This window comes from Chenopodium quinoa, unplaced genomic scaffold, assembly GCF_001683475.1.
Source record: "Chenopodium quinoa cultivar QQ74 unplaced genomic scaffold, ASM168347v1, whole genome shotgun sequence".
In the NCBI taxonomy this organism is placed as follows: domain Eukaryota; kingdom Viridiplantae; phylum Streptophyta; class Magnoliopsida; order Caryophyllales; family Amaranthaceae; genus Chenopodium; species Chenopodium quinoa.
In genome coordinates, this window is record NW_018745454.1 from 2,825,961 (window position 1) to 2,846,481 (window position 20,521).

At 34.7% G+C, this 20,521-nt stretch overlaps 1 protein-coding gene across 1 annotated transcript; it reads right to left on the reverse strand.

Moving 5' to 3' along the window:
• Positions 1 to 5,346: 5,346 nt before the first annotated feature.
• LOC110714439 (1-aminocyclopropane-1-carboxylate synthase-like) lies at positions 5,347 to 14,673 on the reverse strand. Its single transcript, XM_021892950.1, has 6 exons — positions 13,997 to 14,673; positions 13,687 to 13,818; positions 13,441 to 13,604; positions 11,715 to 12,272; positions 11,473 to 11,480; positions 5,347 to 6,085 (listed from the first exon to the last, which is right to left on the reverse strand). Exons 1-6 carry the CDS (start codon positions 14,177 to 14,179, stop codon positions 5,634 to 5,636), a joined length of 1,497 nt encoding a protein of 498 aa, XP_021748642.1. The 5' UTR covers positions 14,180 to 14,673; the 3' UTR covers positions 5,347 to 5,633.
• Positions 14,674 to 20,521: the final 5,848 nt, after the last annotated feature.

Here is a 20,521-nt window from a genome sequence, read left to right on the forward strand (position 1 = left end):
AATTATTTGTTGAGCCCATGAGAAAATTCACATGTGAGTGAAAATGTTGTCCCACTTTAAAAGAGTATATAAAAGTGAAGAGAAATAGTGGAATGTGTATCCCACATTGAAGAAAGGAGAAAGTCGTGTTCACTTTATATGGCTAAGGGACTACTCCCTTCATTGCCATATGGTTTTGAGTTGGAACCTTCTTGGTTGTTTAAGTGAACACTTGTGAAGTTGTGATAGGTGTGTGGCCCAAGCCCGTTTATCATTATTAATTTGTTATATATTTATATGGTTGAAAATGCTGACCCTCGAATATACTTTTTGCTTTTTCAATGCACAAATACAATCTAATTGGGCCCTTATCTTAATAGTTGACCACATTGTAAACCAGACCAAAAAAGTAGTTAGTTTTATAAGATTATGTATTTTTTTTTTGACCGGTAAACTACGGAGAGGGGGCCCTATCCTATCACAGGAATGGGGCTGTGAGGAGTCGAACCCCCATCACATGGGGGGGAGATGGAGGGACTAACCATCCCTCCATCCCTTCACTCCTCGAATTATGTATTTTATTTACTAAAACATTGAATTAGCTAGTGTATATAGAATTTTACTTAAAAAATTAGCTCGCTCCTCAATTAGATAAGGTTGACTATCTCGGTTGCTCCTCTATTTATTTTCTAATCAAGGTTGTGATACCGATCGATACAATATTTTTAGGTTTACAATAAATGTAATACTTCGTATAATCGAATGACATAGTCAATGTTAAAACGTATATAGATTATATTGAATGATACAAAGTACTAAATGATTATAATATTGTAGAAATTAAATAGTAAAGATTATCATTTTTTTTATTGTAAATATAATTGATAAACATGGATTGAGAATCAATATTAAAAAAAAAAAAGTGCACAACATAGTAAATTTTTTTTCTTAGAAACACTTTTTACTATTAGTATATTTATATATACTTAACTTTTACTCTCACACGCATTATTATATCTTGACTCTTGAGTGATGGGAATAGAAACACGGTCTAATCTCAACTAAAAACGCCATCCCAAGAATTATAAAATTATAAAATTGTTCGAACTCAGCACCTTGTCAATTGTCACTAACGTAAAATCATATAAAAGCTAGTATGATATATACATGCAAAGAAGAAAAAAGGTAGGTTTAATAAGACACTTAATAAAAAGGTGATTAGCAAAGCGAAAATTATGAATAAAATCAAAATTGTCATCAATTGCATATTGGTAGGTCAGGCTGAGTCTTATAATTATGAACCACAAATAAAAGTGTATCATGAATAAATAATCTCTCTCCTACTCCAACTAGTAAAGACTAAAGAGAATTACACCCCTTATACATTCCATTTTAGCTTTCGTCCAACCACAACAACCAAATATGTCTAATGTTTAGCTCTATTATACTCAACCATAATGATGATGTCAAATACTTACTCCCATTTGACTTGGTGCCTACTATATACGAACAAAATTACCAAGTAACAAATATAATAGAAAACCTAATTACTACGTACTTATGTTTATTAGTATTCGTGAATTGAATTAACATAAGTATTCGTGACACGTACAATGTTCGCTAGTTAGTATTTTGTTCTTTTCAGTCTTACATATATAACTTTTTAAATACATTTGGATATACCAAATTTTAATACTACATACTCCATATAAGATTTGCAAATATAAATAAGTACAATTAAGGCCTAACTCATCATAAGTCATGACATATACCCGAGAGAAAGGACAAATTACGCATCAAATTCAAATTTTATAAATTCATGACATTAGTACGAGTAATAAGTATGGAGGCCGATGGATGATGACAAAAGAGAATGTTAGTTTGTGGCTGCTAGAACAACACAAGAGATGTTTGACGATGACACTATGATCATCCAATCCATTTCACAAGTTTTATTTGGCCCGACTTTAGAATGATTGGAATTCCATTATATATTTATTTATTCGATTATTTTAAAATTGTGTGACCATTGATCAATTAATTAAGCAATAATTGAACTACTCTAAAATAAATCATATCAATAGTATGCATGTCAAAATCGTGGGCAGATGTTTGCGCCTTATTGATGTAAGGATGGTGTGTGTCTTGGGCTCTTGGCAGTCTTGCTCTTTTTCTCCATGTACTATGTAGCATGTAGCGTACCAAATTAAGTTTATTATATTTCGTAAGCTAAAGAAATTATTTAATTTAAAGATTATAATAGATTTGCTGGTAGTTGGTATGTTATTTATGCACTCTAATACCCTATGTACATGTGTCATACATCTTTGTGCTAGTCGTATAATCATACATTAATACTCTATTTGTTTGAATTTTTTTCTATGGAGGCGGATGCACAATGCTCCGTGCATCCATTTTCTCTTAAAAAAGACGGAATGAACATTCTGTTGTTCAGTAAAGAACATACATGTGTTTTGTAAAGAACATATAGTTATTTCATGAAGAACAAATCAAATAGTTGTATTATAATGAACATATAGTTGTTTTATAAAGAACATATAACTATTTTGTAAAAAAAAAAACATCCAACTTCATCTCTTTATATACATCTAAACAACATCCGTAGAGGTGATCAACTTTGACCCGGCCCAAAAATAAGGGTGGGTTTAGACAAGCCTAAAAATGTTTTTTTAGTTAAAAATCCAAACTCGGCCTGAAAAAAACTCGAAAAGCCCTTGGACACGATATAATATGTTAAGGCCCAGCCCGACCCGAATTTTTTATCACCTCTAATGTTAATATAATGTAATGAACATTATTTTCATTAAACCACCATAATCTAAAGACAAAATTCAAAGAACATTTCAAAATAAACAATCAACATATGTCACAAATAAAAGTACATTATTCTGACAATTAAAGAACATGAAGATAAATAACATTATTTAACTGCACGTTATGTTCTTTACAATTTTATAACATGTTATTTGCACTTTAACTGAATGTTCTTTACATTTCTATACAATGTTTTTTACAATTCTATAATATGTTCTTTTCACTTAAACTAAATGTTCTTTATGTTTCTATGCAATGTTCTTTCCATTTTTTTTCTTGGAAGAGATGCACCATGTGGATTGTGCATCCACCTGCACGAACCACGCTTTACTCTTTGTTTTCAAGTAATTGTTCTAAATGTTGTAATGATTTAAAGATAAACATGTATATCAAAACATAGAATCTAGTTAAACGGTAGACATACGTTGAGCTAGTTTAATTACATTAAAAATAAAAAACAAAAATAAAAAAAGGTATGCAAGGGGAGTATAAGAATGAAATTTGTTTAAGTGCAACCTTCATTAATGCTTTGCAATAAAGGATTCATTCATCAGACGTAATATCGTTTGCAAATATTGGCTCAATATTGCAACCTTGAAAACTGCTAAATTATTTACGAGAGAATAGCTTGAATTGTATTGATGATCTTAGCTATTATTTATAGCCTACAAAAGATAATCTACACAATATAAACTCTATCATATAAACTTTCATAAATCTATCTTAAAGTATTACTAAGATATATTATTATCCTAAATATAATATCATAAGATCTATATGGAAAATATATCATAATAATATATTTTCCTATATTCCTAACACCCTCCCGCAATCGTAACGACAGTAACACGAACGTTACGATTGGAATGGAAATTCGCACTTTGTTGAAGTTGATCGAGTTGCACTACTCTGTTGATGTCGCCTTCAATTTTTTTTATTTAAAAAAAAAACGAACTTTTGCTACCACGGCCCTTTGCTGGTGTCCATGGTCTTTTTCACGGTCCTTTGCTGGTGTCCGTGGTCTTTTGTCACGGCCCTTTGCTGGTGTCCGTGGTCTTCTTTGCCACGACCCTTTGCTGGTGTCCGTATTCTTCTTTGCCACGGCCCTTTGCTGGTGTCCGTTATCTTCTTTGCCAGGCCCTTCGCTGGTGTCCGTGGTCTTTTGCAATTTTAAACGCCAAACGTGGCTTTTCTTCATCTCCATGGAGATGCAATAATGGAGGAAGCACACTCAAACACTTCAACCTAACCAAATCACATATGATCATTCATATTGATCACATACACCAATAATAACCCACGTATCACATGGTTATTCCATAAAAAAAAATTAAATCAAAAAATAGAAATTCAAAGAGCAATACTATTGCATAGCGGAAGAAAATTTATGAATCCCACCAGTGGGTTTAATATGCTAACCCACCGGCAGGGGAATATTTGTGTGAACGGTCCCAAGATTTAACCTGCTCTGATACCATGCTAAATTATTTATGAGAGAATAGTTTGAATTGTACTGATGATCTTGGCTATTATTTATAGCCTACAAAAGATAATCTACACAATATAAATTCTATCATATAAACTTCCATAAATCTATCTTAGAATATCACTAAGATATATTATTATCCTAAATATAATATCATAAGATCTATATGGAAAATATATCACAATAATATATTTTCCTATATTATTCCTAACAAAAACACCTGTTGAGCCACCTTGGCTAACCAAGGGATCAACTCACTCGAGCACCATCTAGTGGATACTGGTGCATCCTAGCATTTTCACTTGGAGGTTGATCGCTTTCTGGTTACCCTAGAAGCCAGTTTTATCCATCCATCCATTGATGAGCTTCCTCCCCTTTACTACTCGATTTCGAAAATCTACTTTGATTTAATCATGTATGTATTCACCACCATTACTGACTAATTACACACATGTTCTTGAGCGTTTCAAGGAGTTTTTAGCCTTTTCTTGTGATCTTTAACTATGTGAAGGCAAGTGGTTTTAGTCTTTTAGAAATTCAAACAAACTACTCGTAAAATTGGATTGACAGAATTAGCATTTAGGAGACCTACATATAATATGTTATATGTACCATATATATGGGCTAGCCTGTATTCGATTCATTGGGCCTTAACCAACTTCAACAATGGGCCTGTAGAATATAGATGCACGTTTGTGTTTGGGCTTTTTTTTTTTTTTAATCCCATGTACTCCGATCCGTATTTGTTTAATGTTGCTCTTACCTCGTACTCGTATTTAGAAACACTATCAGCTCTCAAAAAAAAAAAAAAAAAAAAAAAAAAAAAAAAAGAAGTAACACTATCAAGTTATGAGGTTCTCAAATACTCCGTAGTCCGTACCTATTATTGTGCATATTTATTGTATATGCAGTATGCTTCAATGGATGAAAGCCGTCTGAGTAGCTGAGCAATGATGATCAAACTAAGAATTCGATATGTAAATAGATTTCACTAACAGATCGAGAACTTAGAAGTAAGTAAATATGAGTAATATCTTACGGAGTACTAAACAAGAAAACACTAATATTATTATTAATATGGTAACCCCAAACAAAAAAATCTGGGGAAAAAAACCTAAGCACAATTGACCCCTTTTACAATAATTTTATCCCAACAAATCCCTAGTAGGCAGTCTGAATTATCAGAAAAACTGCAAAAATCATTGGAATATAAAAAACCTTACGTACTAAGAAGATTCTAAGTTATTCGGATAAATATGACACGAATTATTGAAATATCTACATACATGAATTTATTTATACTTTTATATATAGTATTACTTAAAATGATTTATTAGGTTCTGGCTTTAACGAGTGGAGATTGAGGAATGGGAGAATGAGGTGATAACAAGTTATGTGGTGACATGAGACTACTTTCGTCGATTCTTCGATTGTTAAAGCTAAGACGACCAAGTTGCATCTGTTCCTTCCTCTTCTTAAGCGATGTTTTTGGTTTTGTCTCCCTCTTGTCGCGCCTTACAAAGGTTCTAATCCTTTGTAGGGCAACATCTACGGTCTCATCATCCATGTTTGCGTAGCACACCCTAAACCATCCAGGCTCCGAACAATGAAATGATGAGCCTGGTGATACATTGATCTTCACATCATTTATAATTACTCTCCATAACTTCAATTCCCCCTCCGTTGTTGCCTCCTCCAATAGGTGTCGCAAGTCCATCCATACAAATAGTCCTGCGTTGCTCTTTAGGCACTCGATCCCAACTTGAGACAATCCGCCTGTAAAATGTTTGTTGATAAGTATTAGGTGACTCGTACTTCGTAGCTTTGTCCGCCCGATCGGGCGGACATTGCCCGGTCTGACCGGGCGGTGGGGGTTGGATACGTTGAAGCATTCGTATGGAGTTTTCTTCTCGCGCCCGATCGGGCAGACCTTGCCCGGTCTGACCGGGCGGAGAAGGAAAAATGCGGAGACGCGGATTTTACGATTTAAAGTTATCTTTTATGTTATTTTTTTGCCCAAGTATCTTTTATTTTAGGGATTAATATAAAACCTCCCTAATATTAGTATAAGGGTTAAGAGAGAGAGAGTGAGAGCCGTTCTTGAGAAATACAAGAATCATCTTTGTAATCTTTGCAGTTTATAGTGAAATCATTCGATCTCGGTGCCCGTGGACGTAGCTATCACATCGATAGTGAACCACGTAAATTCTTGGTGTTGTTCTTATTGTTTGCATTGAATTTCTTTATTGTTTTCTTGTTTGTTTTCGACCTTTGCTTCCGCTGTCGCACAACAATTGGTATCAGAGCTCAGGTTCAATCCTTGGAGAGTTTCTTGAAGATAACAATGGCAGGAGATTCAACAATAAGAATTGAGAAGTTTACCGGGAAAAATAGTTTCGGGCTATGGCAAATTAAGATGAAGGCTCTGTTAAAACAACAGCAGATATGGCGTCCGTTGGCTCCAAAGAGTACTACTTCGGAGTCAGAAGATGGACCGACTGACCCGCAGTTAGAAGTTATGGAAGAGAAGGCACACTCTACCATATTACTTAGTCTTGATGATCAAATCATCACGGAGGTGGCTGATCAGGAAACGGCGGCTGGATTGTGGCTGAAGCTGGAGTCATTGTATATGACTAAGTCGTTGACCAACAAATTATTACTGAAACAGCGGTTGTTTAGCCTCCGGATGCAGTCAGGTACTTCCTTACGGGAACATCTAGAAAAACTTAACTCTATTTTGCTTGATTTACGTAATTTAGATGTTAAAATTGATGATGAGGATGCTGCGTTGATTTTACTTGTATCTCTACCGTCTAGCTTTGAGAATTTTGTAGAGTCTTTTGTTGTTGGTAAGGATTCTATAACCTTAGAAGAAGTGAAGGCAGCACTTCATACTAGGGAACTCAGAATGAAAGCTACGAGTGATAATGGGGATAATGGTAGTGGGTTGTTTGTTAAGTCCGGAAAGTCTAAAAAGAATAAGGGGTTTAACAAGGGGAACAATGCTGGGTCGGGTGCTGGAAACGGCAAGGATGGATCTAGTAAAACTACTACTAAAACATGTTATTACTGTAAAGAACCGGGTCACTTTAGGAATAATTGTCCGGTGAGGAAAAACAAGTCCCAGGCTGCTGTAGTTGAAGAGAAACCGAATGAGAGCTATAATTCAGAGGAAGATTTAGCATTAGTCAGTTCTGCTAGGTCTGATGATTTATCTGATAACTGGGTTCTAGATTCGGGGTGTTCGTTCCATATGTGTCCACGTCGAGATTGGTTTGATACATATGAACCTCGCAATGGGGGTATGGTTATAGTCGGTAACAATGCTCCATGTAAGGTCACAGGTATTGGTTCCATGAGGTTGAGGACTGTTGATGGGCGGAGGTTAACTTTGACTAATGTACGGCATGTTCCTGCTTTAGGAAAGAATCTGATTTCATTGGGTACCCTGGATGACTTGGGGTACAATGGTGTGTTTTCAGATGGGGAGTTGTGTATTTTCAGAGGTTCTGAGTTGGTACTTAAGGGTATCAAAAGGAACACCCTCTATGTTTTTGAAGGTGTTACACTGCCTAGTTCTGCGGTTTGCGCATCTGTATCTCACCAGGAGATGACTAAGATTTGGCACATGAGGCTTGGTCATATGGGGGAGAAGGGGATGCAGCTATTGTCCAAGAGGGGTCTTCTATCCGGGGTCAAGGTTGCCAACCTTGAATTTTGTGAGCATTGTGTGTTTGGTAAGAAACACAGGTCAAAGTTCAGCAAGGGTGCTCACATTACTGATGCAGTGCTCGATTACATCCATTCAGATTGCTGGGGTCCATCTAGAGTTGAAGGTATGGGAGGTTACCACTATTTTGTGTCATTTGTTGATGACAAGTCCCGATACACATGGCTTAGGTTGCTTAAGTCAAAGGATGAGGCCTTCAAAGTTTTCAAGCAATGGAAAGCTTTGGTGGAAAATCGACAAGGAAGGAAGATCAAGAAGCTACGAACGGACAATGGGCTAGAGTTTTGCAAAGACGAGTTTAATCAGTTCTGTGCAGATGAGGGTATAGGTCGGCATCATACTGTCAGGAAGACACCACAGCAGAACGGTGTAGCAGAACGGGTTAATCAGACACTGCTAGAGAGAGTTCGATGCATGCTCTCTAATGCAGGGCTTGGGAGGAGGTACTGGAGTGAAGCTGTGTTAACAGCTTGTTATGTCATTAATAGGGGTCCTCATTCTGGAATTGATTCCAAAATTCCGTTTGAGATCTGGAGTGGTAAGTTGCCTAATTTTTCGAATTTGAAGATTTTTGGTTGTGTTGCTTATTATCATGTTATTGAGGGTAAGCTGGATCCACGAGCCAAGAAGGGGTGTTTTGTTGGGTACGGGGATGGTGTGAAGGGGTTTAGAATTTTTTCACCTTCGGAGGGTCGGGTCATTCTTAGTAGGGATGTTACTTTCGATGAAAACACCATGTATTCAATTAAAAATGCAGAGATTTCAGATTTGAGAAGGGAAGGAGACAATTTATTACAGACAGATGGGGTACTTGAGGTACATCAGTCTACCATTGCTGATTTACCTCGGGTACAATATATTGATGATGATGCTGATGTTCCAGTGCCGGGTACTCCTGAACCTGAGATTACTCCTACTCATTCTAACTCTGGGGATGAGGTGGAGCAATCTAATCAGGGGTCATCTAGTCAACCTGACACCATTCTTGAGATGCCTAAACGAGTTATCAAGAAGCCTGTTAGATTGATTGAAGAGATGGAGGGAAGAAATTGCTGTGTTGATGCGATGACAGGTTATGCATTGAGTGTAGCTGATGATGTAGAGTCATTTGAACCTGCCACATATAAACAAGCAATTAGTTGTAGTGAGTCTGCGCAATGGCTTGCCGCAATGGGTGAAGAGATGCAGTCTCTTTACAAGAACAGAGTGTGGGAACTGGTAAAGGTACCGGAAGGGAGGAAGCTTGTGGGTTGTAAATGGATTTACAAGAAGAAAGAAGGGTTGTCGGAAACTGAGCAAATACGTTTTAAGGCTAGGCTAGTTGCTAAGGGGTTCAGTCAGGTAGAAGGGGTTGATTTTGTTGAGATATTCTCACCTGTGGTTCGACATACTTCTATCCGTGTGTTATTGTCAATTGTAGCACATTTTGATCTTGAGCTGGAGCAGTTGGATGTTAAAACGGCTTTCCTTCATGGCGATTTGGAGGAGGAGATTCTGATGAAGCAGCCCGAAGGATTCGAAGTTCCTGGAAAGGAACACTATGCCTGCAGATTGCTAAAGTCATTGTATGGACTTAAGCAATCCCCCCGACAGTGGTACAAAAGGTTTGATTCTTTTATGGTTTCACAAGGTTTTGACAGGAATTCATATGATTGCTGTGTGTATCATAGTAAGCTGGATAATGGTTCCATGATTTATCTTTTGTTATATGTTGATGACATGTTGGTTGCCACAAAGAATAAATCTGATATTGCTAGATTAAAGGAGATGCTTAACTCGGAGTTTGACATGAAAGACTTGGGTGCAGCTAGGAAGATTTTGGGTATGGAGATCTACAGGGATCGGGCTAGAGGTAAGCTTTTCTTGACTCAGAAAAGCTACATTGAAAAGATTTTGTCTCGTTTTGGGATGGAAAAATCGAAGCCTATAAGTACGCCAACTACTGTTAGTTGTAAGTTGTCTTTGTCTATGTCACCTCAATCAGAGGAGGAGTTGTCTTATATGTCTAGAGTTCCATATGCAAACGCGGTTGGTTGTTTGATGTATGCTATGGTCTGTACTAGGCCGGATATTGCGCATGCTGTTAGTGTTGTAAGCAGGTTTATGGCTCGACCTGGGAGGGAACACTGGCAAGGGGTGAAAAGGATTTTTCGCTACCTGAGAGGGACAACTGATATTGGTCTTGTGTACGGGAATGGTAGGGAATGCTTGGTCACTGGGTACAGTGATTCTGATTATGCAGCTGATGTGGATACCAGGAGGTCTGTGACTGGTTATGTGTTCACTTTGGGTGGTTCTGTGGTTAGTTGGAAGTCTACATTGCAGTCATCAGTTACGTTGTCAACTACTGAAGCTGAGTATATGGCTTTAACTTCTGCAGCTAAGGAGTCTATTTGGCTCAAAGGCCTAGTAGGTGAACTGGGTATTGCACAGGATTTTGCTACAGTGTATTGTGATAGTCTAAGTGCGATTTGCTTAGCTAAGGATCAAGTACACCATGATCGGACGAAGCACATTGATGTCAGGTATCATTTCTTGCGTACTGACAAGAGGATTAAGGTGAAGAAGATTGGGACTGCTGACAACCCGGCTGATTTCTTCACTAAGCCTGTTCCGTTTAGCAAGTTTAAACATTGCTTAGACTTGCTAAATATTGATTACTACGTGATGTAGTAGGCCCTGAGGGGCGAAGTTGGGGAGCTCCTGGTGTAGGTGTGTTGGCCTTAAGGTGGAGCTTGCCCGGGGCTTGTGATGCAGGTGGAGCATTATGAGTTGTTATACTTGGAGACGAGTATGTGATGGGTCTTGGTTGAAGACTTATCGGGATGTATGGCTTATGCATGAGTCTTGCATCGGGTTTGGCTTGAGATGTTTTTCCACTATGTCTTGATGGGGTCGTTTGCTGACTACGAGTTCTCGTCAAGGTGGAGATTGTTGATAAGTATTAGGTGACTCGTACTTCGTAGCTTTGTCCGCCCGATCGGGCGGACATTGCCCGGTCTGACCGGGCGGTGGGGGTTGGATACGTTGAAGCATTCGTATGGAGTTTTCTTCTCGCGCCCGATCGGGCAGACCTTGCCCGGTCTGACCGGGCGGAGAAGGAAAAATGCGGAGACGCGGATTTTACGATTTAAAGTTATCTTTTATGTTATTTTTTTGCCCAAGTATCTTTTATTTTAGGGATTAATATAAAACCTCCCTAATATTAGTATAAGGGTTAAGAGAGAGAGAGTGAGAGCCGTTCTTGAGAAATACAAGAATCATCTTTGTAATCTTTGCAGTTTATAGTGAAATCATTCGATCTCGGTGCCCGTGGACGTAGCTATCACATCGATAGTGAACCACGTAAATTCTTGGTGTTGTTCTTATTGTTTGCATTGAATTTCTTTATTGTTTTCTTGTTTGTTTTCGACCTTTGCTTCCGCTGTCGCACAACAATGTTGGTGCCTGAAAAAGAGGATACCGAGAATTAGGGAAATGATTTTGGTACACTTTGTGTGAGCACAGTTTTTTTATGCTCTAATATCAAATTAATTAAGGGTCTAAGAATATGGTATATGACCTAATGTAAATTAAAGTCTATTATATCTTGACTAGTCAAAATAGACTAATGCATCATGTGCATGACATGTCATGCACAATTTATAAGGGTATTGAGAAAAATAGGTCTAATAAATATACCTTCGCGATAGCCTTTCTCGGCTTGTGTCTAAGAACCTTGTGACGAACTCATCATCAGACAACATGGCGGCTAGCATATGTTGCGTTTGTGAAGAAACGAGCCCAAAGCTTGACATCCTACGAGCAGTGGTCACAACGCGGTCATTGTAAGAGTACACAATCCCAACTCGGAACCCTGGCATGCCCATGTCCTTAGACAAGCTATAGACGATGTGAATAAGGTCAAGGTTAACGTGTGGCATGTCCGTTACAATTTCGGCCACGCTAGTGTACCTTGGAAGGCTAAATACAGTAGCTGCATATATCTCATCACATACTAGGTGAATTCTTTTGTCATTCACAAAGTTTACCAACATTTTTAGGGTATCCTTATCTTGGACTGTCCCTAAAGGGTTAGAAGGGTTTGTGACGATTATGCCCTTAACTCGAACGTTGTTTTGTAGTGCATCTTCATAAGCTGAGATTAAGGCTTGTTCAGTAATCTTAAAACCATTCCAACTTTCACATGTAATTGGAATTAGTTTTACGCCAGTTCTCCAACCCAAATCACGGTTAAATCTGCATGAAAATGACAAACAAATCAATAATAATTAGTGGCTGATTAAATCATTTTCAATGTTCCCTACACGTATAGGTCATGTTGGTTTGTTGTAGGACATAAGGAACCTCTTTGTCTGGTAATAGTAATGTTCTTTTGGAAATAAAGTATATGACAAATATATATACATTACACTTTTATTTGAAATTCATATTTTGTCAATATTTGTATGATTTAATCAAGGTTTAATCTTTCGGGATATAATTGTATTTAGACGTACCACTTAAAATTGAAAACTTTGGACAATAGTGATAAAATCATGTTTAATTTATTATTAAGATTTTATTGCTAGTTGTCTTCCACCTTAACTAGTTAGATCGTGATCAATTTTGCAACATTCATATGTTTGACACAATAATTTCATATAAGAATAAAATGGACTTGTGTGAACAGAATTTGATTTATTATTGTTGACCCTTGACTTAAATTATTATTCATTAGTACGTGCGTATCAATGTATCATGTTTGATTAATGATGGCTTAGAAAGCAAGACTCCTTTATTTCTACCAAAAAAAAAAAAAAAAAAAAAACCCTACTATATATACTTGTATAATACTTCCTTGTGCACGTTATACACTTTGACTAATACAGAATACTACCCAAGTCAAATGGAAATTATACAACTTAGTCCACATGAAAACATGTGTTTGACTATCTAACTAAAATTTACAACAACCCTATTCTCTTATAGACCTATATCAATTATTTTACATGCTACATGCTAACAGAAAACAACTTAATGACCTAAATCAATTATTCTAATGCATGATCGATCACATCAAAAGTACAATATTTATAGGATTAATTAATTAAGTGACATAGCTAGCAACCACGTACTTCTTTCACAATTTTTAATTTTATGATCCTATATGAAGGTTAATTATAATTAGTACAATATATAAATATGTTAACCTTAGATTTTTCAATACTATCCTCACACTATCTACTCATTAAGATAACTTAACATAAAAAGGGATCAGAAATGATTATTCATGTTGCACTTTCTACATGTCACAACTCATTATATTTTCATACGTAAGTTTAACCGACTTTTTGCGTTGCAAAAAGTCTACGAATGTAATAACAATGTCAATAAATGATGAAGAAGATTTGTCAAGTACACGTACGCTGGATAATAAGGTGAGGGGACCAAAAATGCGTCTTCTCCTTTATTTGCTAAGCAAAACAATATCGTCTCATTCGCTCCGGTGGCTCCTCCGCTCATTACTATTCGTTTCGGATCAAAGGTCACTTTGTCGCCTCTCGCTTTCCCCATGAACTTTGCAACAGCCTGAAACGACATCATAACATTTAAATATATATATAAATAAGGTCACGAGTCAATTTTGTAGACAGAGTAATTAGAAACTTACAGAACGGAACTCAGGCAAGCCATGGTAATCTTGGAATACAGCAATTTCCATAAACTTATCAATTCCTTCCGGTGTACATATAGAAGCTTGTGGGTTTTTAAGCATCCACTCCTTCACTAAATCAAAGGTAAGCTGCATGGAGTAAACACGTAACATATAATTCAATATTATGTTTCACCCATTTATAAGTTTACATGAAATAACATTATTATTAAAATTTAAAAGTGCATGCATATATATATATATATATATATATATATATATATATATATATATATATATATATATATATTAGAATCCAAAATAATACCTGATTTTCAGCAAGTCCCATTTGAATTACACCATTAGGGTTGTTGGAAGAGTGGTAAGGATCATTATCATAAGCCTTCCACCCATCAAAATACTCGACATCCTCGCCGTGTCCATTGTTAGTTGCTACCTTGGAAAGAAGTTGATGACTATCGTAAGCACCGTTGTTCATTGACGAATGCATTTTTAAACAAAGTATTGAATGTTTCTTTTGTTGTAGTTGGTGGTAATTGGGTAGTGTTTGTTAGGGTATAAGGAAACTAAAATAATGAAAAAATTGTTGGGAGGAAGTAGAGAAAATAGACGAAGAAGAATTTAATGTTGTTGAGACAAATGGATTATAAGAGAATTTGAGAGATAGGAAATGAAGCGTTATGTACTCTAATATTTATAGGCCGAAAAGTCCAGGTTATTAAAAATAAAAAAATAAAAAAAATCATTGAAAAGTCTATTTCAAAGCGGTAGAAAGGTGTAAATTTCCAAAATACGTTAATAAAAAAAAAAGTAAAAAAAGGAAGGTGCTTGAACTAACAAAAATGGTGAGAAAAGTAACATAGAAATACATGGACCCATTTAAACCTCAAAAAAAATGTTGTAACAGTTGGCCGGTTTTATTCCGTAATTGCTTGCGTAAGTAATTTGCATCCCCTAAAGCACGTGAGGAGGAGAAAGTACAAGTATAGTCTACTTTTAGACTTTTTATTAGGCATAACCTTTTACTTGATTATCATTAATTAGTCAATATTTCGTCTATCTAAGAACTAACAATATAATACCAAGTGTATTTAACTTTTCTTCGTAGGCATAATTTTCAAGTTATTTAGGCTTAATGATAAAGAAGTACAAATGAAAATTTAATCTATTATGGTATCAAATAATTAAATAAAATTTTAACGAACTTGATTCCAAAAATGAATTCAGGAACCATAATTTTATAAAACATTATATTCCTTGGTCTGAAGGGAAAATCCTTAGCTTTAAGATTAAATAATGAGTTTGTAAGTTTCGATCGATGTTTACATCTATCAATTATAGTTTGCACTTTACATAGAATATTATGACCAATAAGTTTAGAAAGTTTGTTGGCAACATGATTAGCTTCCACATATGGATGTGAGTGTAGTAACTTCATTGAACGTTTTTCGAAATCAGGTGACATGTATGTACATCTTTCATACTTCGTATACATTAACCTAAATTGTTCAAGGACATTAAAACTATATATATCTCAAAGGATTATGTATTTATATGATTTCAAGGTCATTTTGTGGGAAGAAAAACATATTTATATATTTACAAGAAATAGTCTTCCCACTTTTCATTGGTTTGTGCATAATTGAAAATAATCTAAAATGTACTGAACAAAAATATATTCTTAGGAAAGAAAAGAAGTTTCCTCATAGATGCTATATTTTTCATAACATCTCAAACATAAACCTAATTTCATATACAATCTAGATAGTACAATTGATAGGTAGCAATTTCAAAAATTGAAGACATACTTGATTGGTGTAATATTTGTTCAATTCCTCAATAGTACTACTTGTTTAAAATTTGCATAAGAAAGTCCAATCTATATATATTTATCTTGTACAACTTGTATGTTTATTAATGTCACAAAAACAATAGGAAATATATAGCTATACTACTATAGTACCACAAATCTCATAGTAAGATTTCATGTCTAACCAAATTAATTCTAATTGTTAGATTTGTATCTAACCAAATCTATGAAACAAACATTATTATCAAAAAATAGGAAGTACTCCATAAAACACGGTATAGTAGAGAAGATGAAAAACTCAAGTATCATGTGAAACATAACAATAATAGAAGACGAATAGAAGTAACTACTAAAAAGTGTAAACCGCGGAAAAGCAAGCACACGCTTGTGGACCATAACCAGTATTTGTTCCACTTTCGGTAAGTAAATAACACTCCCCTTTTTTCCTTCATAATATACGAGTAGCTTAGTACAACTTCCTTAGTTCCTACGAGTAGTATAGTAAATTAAAAAGTTTGATTCATAAATATCTCATGTTATTCAAGACGCATATCTCTATTTTCATTCGCGTAAATTATAAGAACTTGATATTAGGAAAATACGTGAGTATATAATAAGACAAACTCAACAAGATTCCACGTGATTATACTAACTCTTATAGATCAATGACAATTAATTGTCCAATTGCAGTTTTTAAAATTTAACCCAAATATTGACAATTAATTGGATAAAAATTTTAAACAATAGAATAATATTCATATAGAGTAGAGGGGGTTTAATAGCCCCTAGAGTGATAGAAATTATGGAAACTAGCTAGGGTTTTCAAGGGCATACTACCATATAAGAAAGAGGATGATTGATAATACCTTTTCTATAATATATATGCATGATTCATTAGTCACACAGTCACACTAACAATTTTTTTTTTTTAATTGACAAACATATTACATATTAATTATTATATATGCACCTAATTATTAGTTGAATAGATTACAAACTAACGACATCAACTAATATTGCGTTGTGTACTTGCATTACATTAAAAAAAATGCTTTAAATTATGCATTAAGTTACGAAAAATTGTAAAATTAGGATATCATCAAATATTAACGAATTAATAATATATCAAGGGTTTACCGACTAATGTTTAGCTAGTATGTGAAATGGAACCTCGTCAGTGACTTATCTTCAAAATTCCAACCATGATAATAATAATCAAGTGTGACTTTAAAGCAAAAGTCAACAAAACATGCTTATTTGCCGTAATGACTTTTGAAGCTAAAAGTAAATGGACTTTGCCTACAACTAATTGACTCATTGCCAATCCTACCTACTTGGTTAGCCACACGTCCAAAATTAATGTAGATAGAGTACCAAAACAAACTCCTTTCATTCTATTTGTGTTATGCAATTACCATTGTTTGCACGCACACTAATTTATCTCCCTAATTATACACACTAATTAATGACATCATTGTTGTACTTTGATTTTGTACTTTGAGATTTTTTTTTTGTTTGTTCACATATAAATTCATCACTTTCTAGTCAAATTCATTAATGGAATTCGAAGGACCCACATAAAGGATACGGCTCTATACAACTAATTGTCTAATTGACAAGTAGCATTCGCATTAAGAAGTTGTAACTAGCTAGATTGCCTCCCTTACTTTTAAATGGCCCGGGCCACCAAGTGTCGATTCAAATGTGTGATCGTGGAGAGGAAAAGGTGAAGTAAGGGGATCGATGTCCCCAAATGGACACATTGATAATGTTACTGAACCAAGTCAACGTTTGAGAGCAAAAGGTTAGATAAGAGAGTAAATAATGTAGTTGGGTGGGCTCGAATATATAATAACTCGATCAAAGTCACAAGTTGAATTCGTTATTATCTTGCATTTACAAATGTTTTAAATAATCATATAATTTCATAATTTTTAAGAAAATAAATTATTTTGTGAAATTTTACGGTATTAAAAAACAAATAAGGCAACACCGATCCCCAATACAGCGGTCATTTTAAAATATAACTACTTACCGTATTATTTTCCAGTCGAGCGTTAAAACCCAATCATATTAAATTATTAATGATGCATCAAAAGTTTGTAGTTTCAACACAAGGCTTATGTCTCAAGTCTCAAGTGAAAACACGTTTTAATTTAGGGCACATGCAACCTACGTTGCTATGCCTATGGCACTATGCTACCCTCTCTGTAGAAAAATGAATGAGTAAATACAGAGTTAGTTGTTCACTTGTTTCTTTGACCTGATTAAATCTAAATTCAATTGAAAGTCCAATCTCCAACTACTCAATACTTATTGCATGAGATTGAGTTGTAATTCTTTATTATTTCAATTTGTATTTTTCTTGGAGGAATATTTCAATTTTTATTTCTATAACAAAATTAATTAACTTATTAGTTCCAATTACATTACAAGTACTAATTATAATTTATTTATTTTTTTGGAAAATACATAGTAAAGATCACAAATTAAAAGGAGACGATGTCAAGTAATATTAAGTCAAAAATACGGTTATGATCCGGCTATAATTGTAAATATAAAAAACCAGACCCACAAATTATGGCCTACCTTAATCTGATTCTATATGTTTTAAAGGAGAATAATATTATGAGTATATCAAATAATCTTCTTCAAGTATAGTTATAAAATTCCTAATAAAGTTGATAACAATTATAGTAAATCTTAATTTGATGAAGATATATACGTGAGTAAAATAATGATGAACGTAACTCGATCATATTAAACCCCACTCAAGGTGAGATTAACCCTAATATATAGTGGTATTATACATTCATCACAGACTGATCAATCATCTAGAATTCTCTCAGCCTGCAAAAATTATATCTAATCACTAATGTCTATTGGATATTAGTTAACACACAAATACACAATGTGCACACGACACGTTATGCTTTCATGAGTACTTGCAGTAGATAAATAAAGATTAGGCTAAGCTTTATTAATTATTATTTAATATTAGACTTGCTTGGACAATACGTTAGATTGGAGGCATCATTTTACCAATTTATTAGGGAGTCAAAATCCTTGACATATAATATTAAACCTAGTCAACACTTTTAGTAAATGGTAATAATATTAATCAAAAGGCAAGAGATCATGATGAAAGTACTCGTTGCCAAAGTTATTTTGGAATTTGCATACTTAATTTGGTCGTCAATTACTTGGGAGAAAAGGCATCAACTATTAATTTGGTCCATTTCTATTAATAATACTCGTACTAATATTTTTTTGTTCTCCAAAATGCTTAACGCTTTACAGTGCATGCAGCTTAGCTTTTTAGTTGGCGAGCATGTTTAACTTACTCTGAAATTTATACTCATTTGTTAATTAAATCCGGAGTATTTTATTCTTCGGCATTTAGTGAAAATTTTAAGTACAACAACCTTTACTTTGCTTGGTACAGACAAGAAAAGTAGAAAGAACATGTAGCTACTTTATAAAGAACATATAATTATTTTATAAAGAACATATAATTGTTTTATAAAGAACATATAATTATTTTATAAAGAACATCCAATTTTATGTTTTTTTATACTTCGTATATATCTAAAGAGCATCTGTAATATTAATAAGGAACATGAAAATATTATGTAATGAACATTATTTATATATACCCATCATAATTTTAAAACAAAATTCAAAGAATAATACACAATAAGCAATGAACATAATATTATAATAAAAGTATATTATATTGACAGTCAAAGAACATGAACATATGTTCTTTTTACTCTTTTTTTGGTGTAAATATGTTCTTTTCACTTTAGGTACATGTTCATTATATTTTAATAAGGAAATTTTCATTATTTACCACCTTCAAATAATGACTTTGTCGAATTTACCACCTCCAAAAAAAAACATTTACTTTACCACCTCATAAAAAAATTAAACATCAGTTTTACCACCTCATCTGAGCTCAGGTGACGGAAAACGCTTGTGGGGCCCAGCATAACGGCTAGTTTTTTATTTTTTTCCCAAATTTCTCTCGATTTCCCTTTTATTTAAACCTAGTTCTTCATTTGTACACCAAATTATTGCAGATTGGAGATTAATTTTTGCGATTTTCTTCACAAATCAGTGTTTTTGGGCAACCTTAACAATCCCAAACCCTCTAATTATCAAACAATCAATTGAACTCCTCGACAACAAGCATCAAAAAGGTAAGCCATTGTCGTTAATTCTCTAGCAATTTTCGTGATTTCTGTTGTAATTTTTTGGCAATTCGTTGCGTGATTATGTTGCATTTGCTAAGAGTAATTGAAATTGGGCGTTTTGTGAGGTCAATTAAACCCCAATTTCAATTAAAATACTTAGGGTTCATGTAAGATTAAATTAGATTGGGGGTTTTTGTTATGTGAATTGGCTACTGAAATTAGGGTTATATTATGGTGATTGTGTTCAAATACAATTAATTTCATTCTTGTTCTTACTGAATTTCAGAAGGGAATGTCTTCAGTTAGCATGTCACCCTCAAAGGAGAAAAAATGCCAATGTGGAGTTCCAATGTCTAGGCTGACTGCTTGGACTAGGGAGAACCCAGGACGCAAGTTTAGGACCTGCAAATTCTATGATCCTGTGACTGAGTCAAGGGGGTGTAAAGCTTTTGAGTGGGTGGATCAACCAGATGGAACACCTTGGCAAACAGAGGTGATTAACAACTTGCTGCTGGACAAGAAACTAATGAAGGGAGAGCTGAATGACATGAAGAGGGAAGTTGATGATGTTAGTGGACAAAGGAGGTGCTTGCTCAATGAGATTGACAGCTTGAAGATGAAATGCAAAGCTTTTAGCTCAGACAGGAAGAAGATGATCAAAGAAGTGCATGGCAGCAATGCAACAACAAAGAAAATGCTCACAGTACATGCTATTGTTGTGTTTTGTTGTTTTGGTTTGGTACTGGCTATGTATTTTAGATCTTAGGTTCATTTAGGAATGCTTAGAAACAAAAAAAATCCCCAACTTATGTTGTGTTTTGTTGAA

What these genes read in the sequence shown, in the direction of transcription:
- LOC110714439 (XM_021892950.1), bottom strand. Translation starts at nt 14,179, where the DNA reads ATGCATTCGTCAATGAACAACGGTGCTTACGATAGTCATCAACTTCTT. An exon ending in GCTTGCCTGAGTTCCGTTCT is followed by an intron (nt 13,605 to 13,686) that starts GTAAGTTTCTAA and finishes ATGTCGTTTCAG; the next exon opens with GCTGTTGCAAAGTTCATGGG. An exon ending in CCCTCACCTTATTATCCAGC is followed by an intron (nt 12,273 to 13,440) that starts GTACGTGTACTT and finishes ATTTTCATGCAG; the next exon opens with ATTTAACCGTGATTTGGGTT.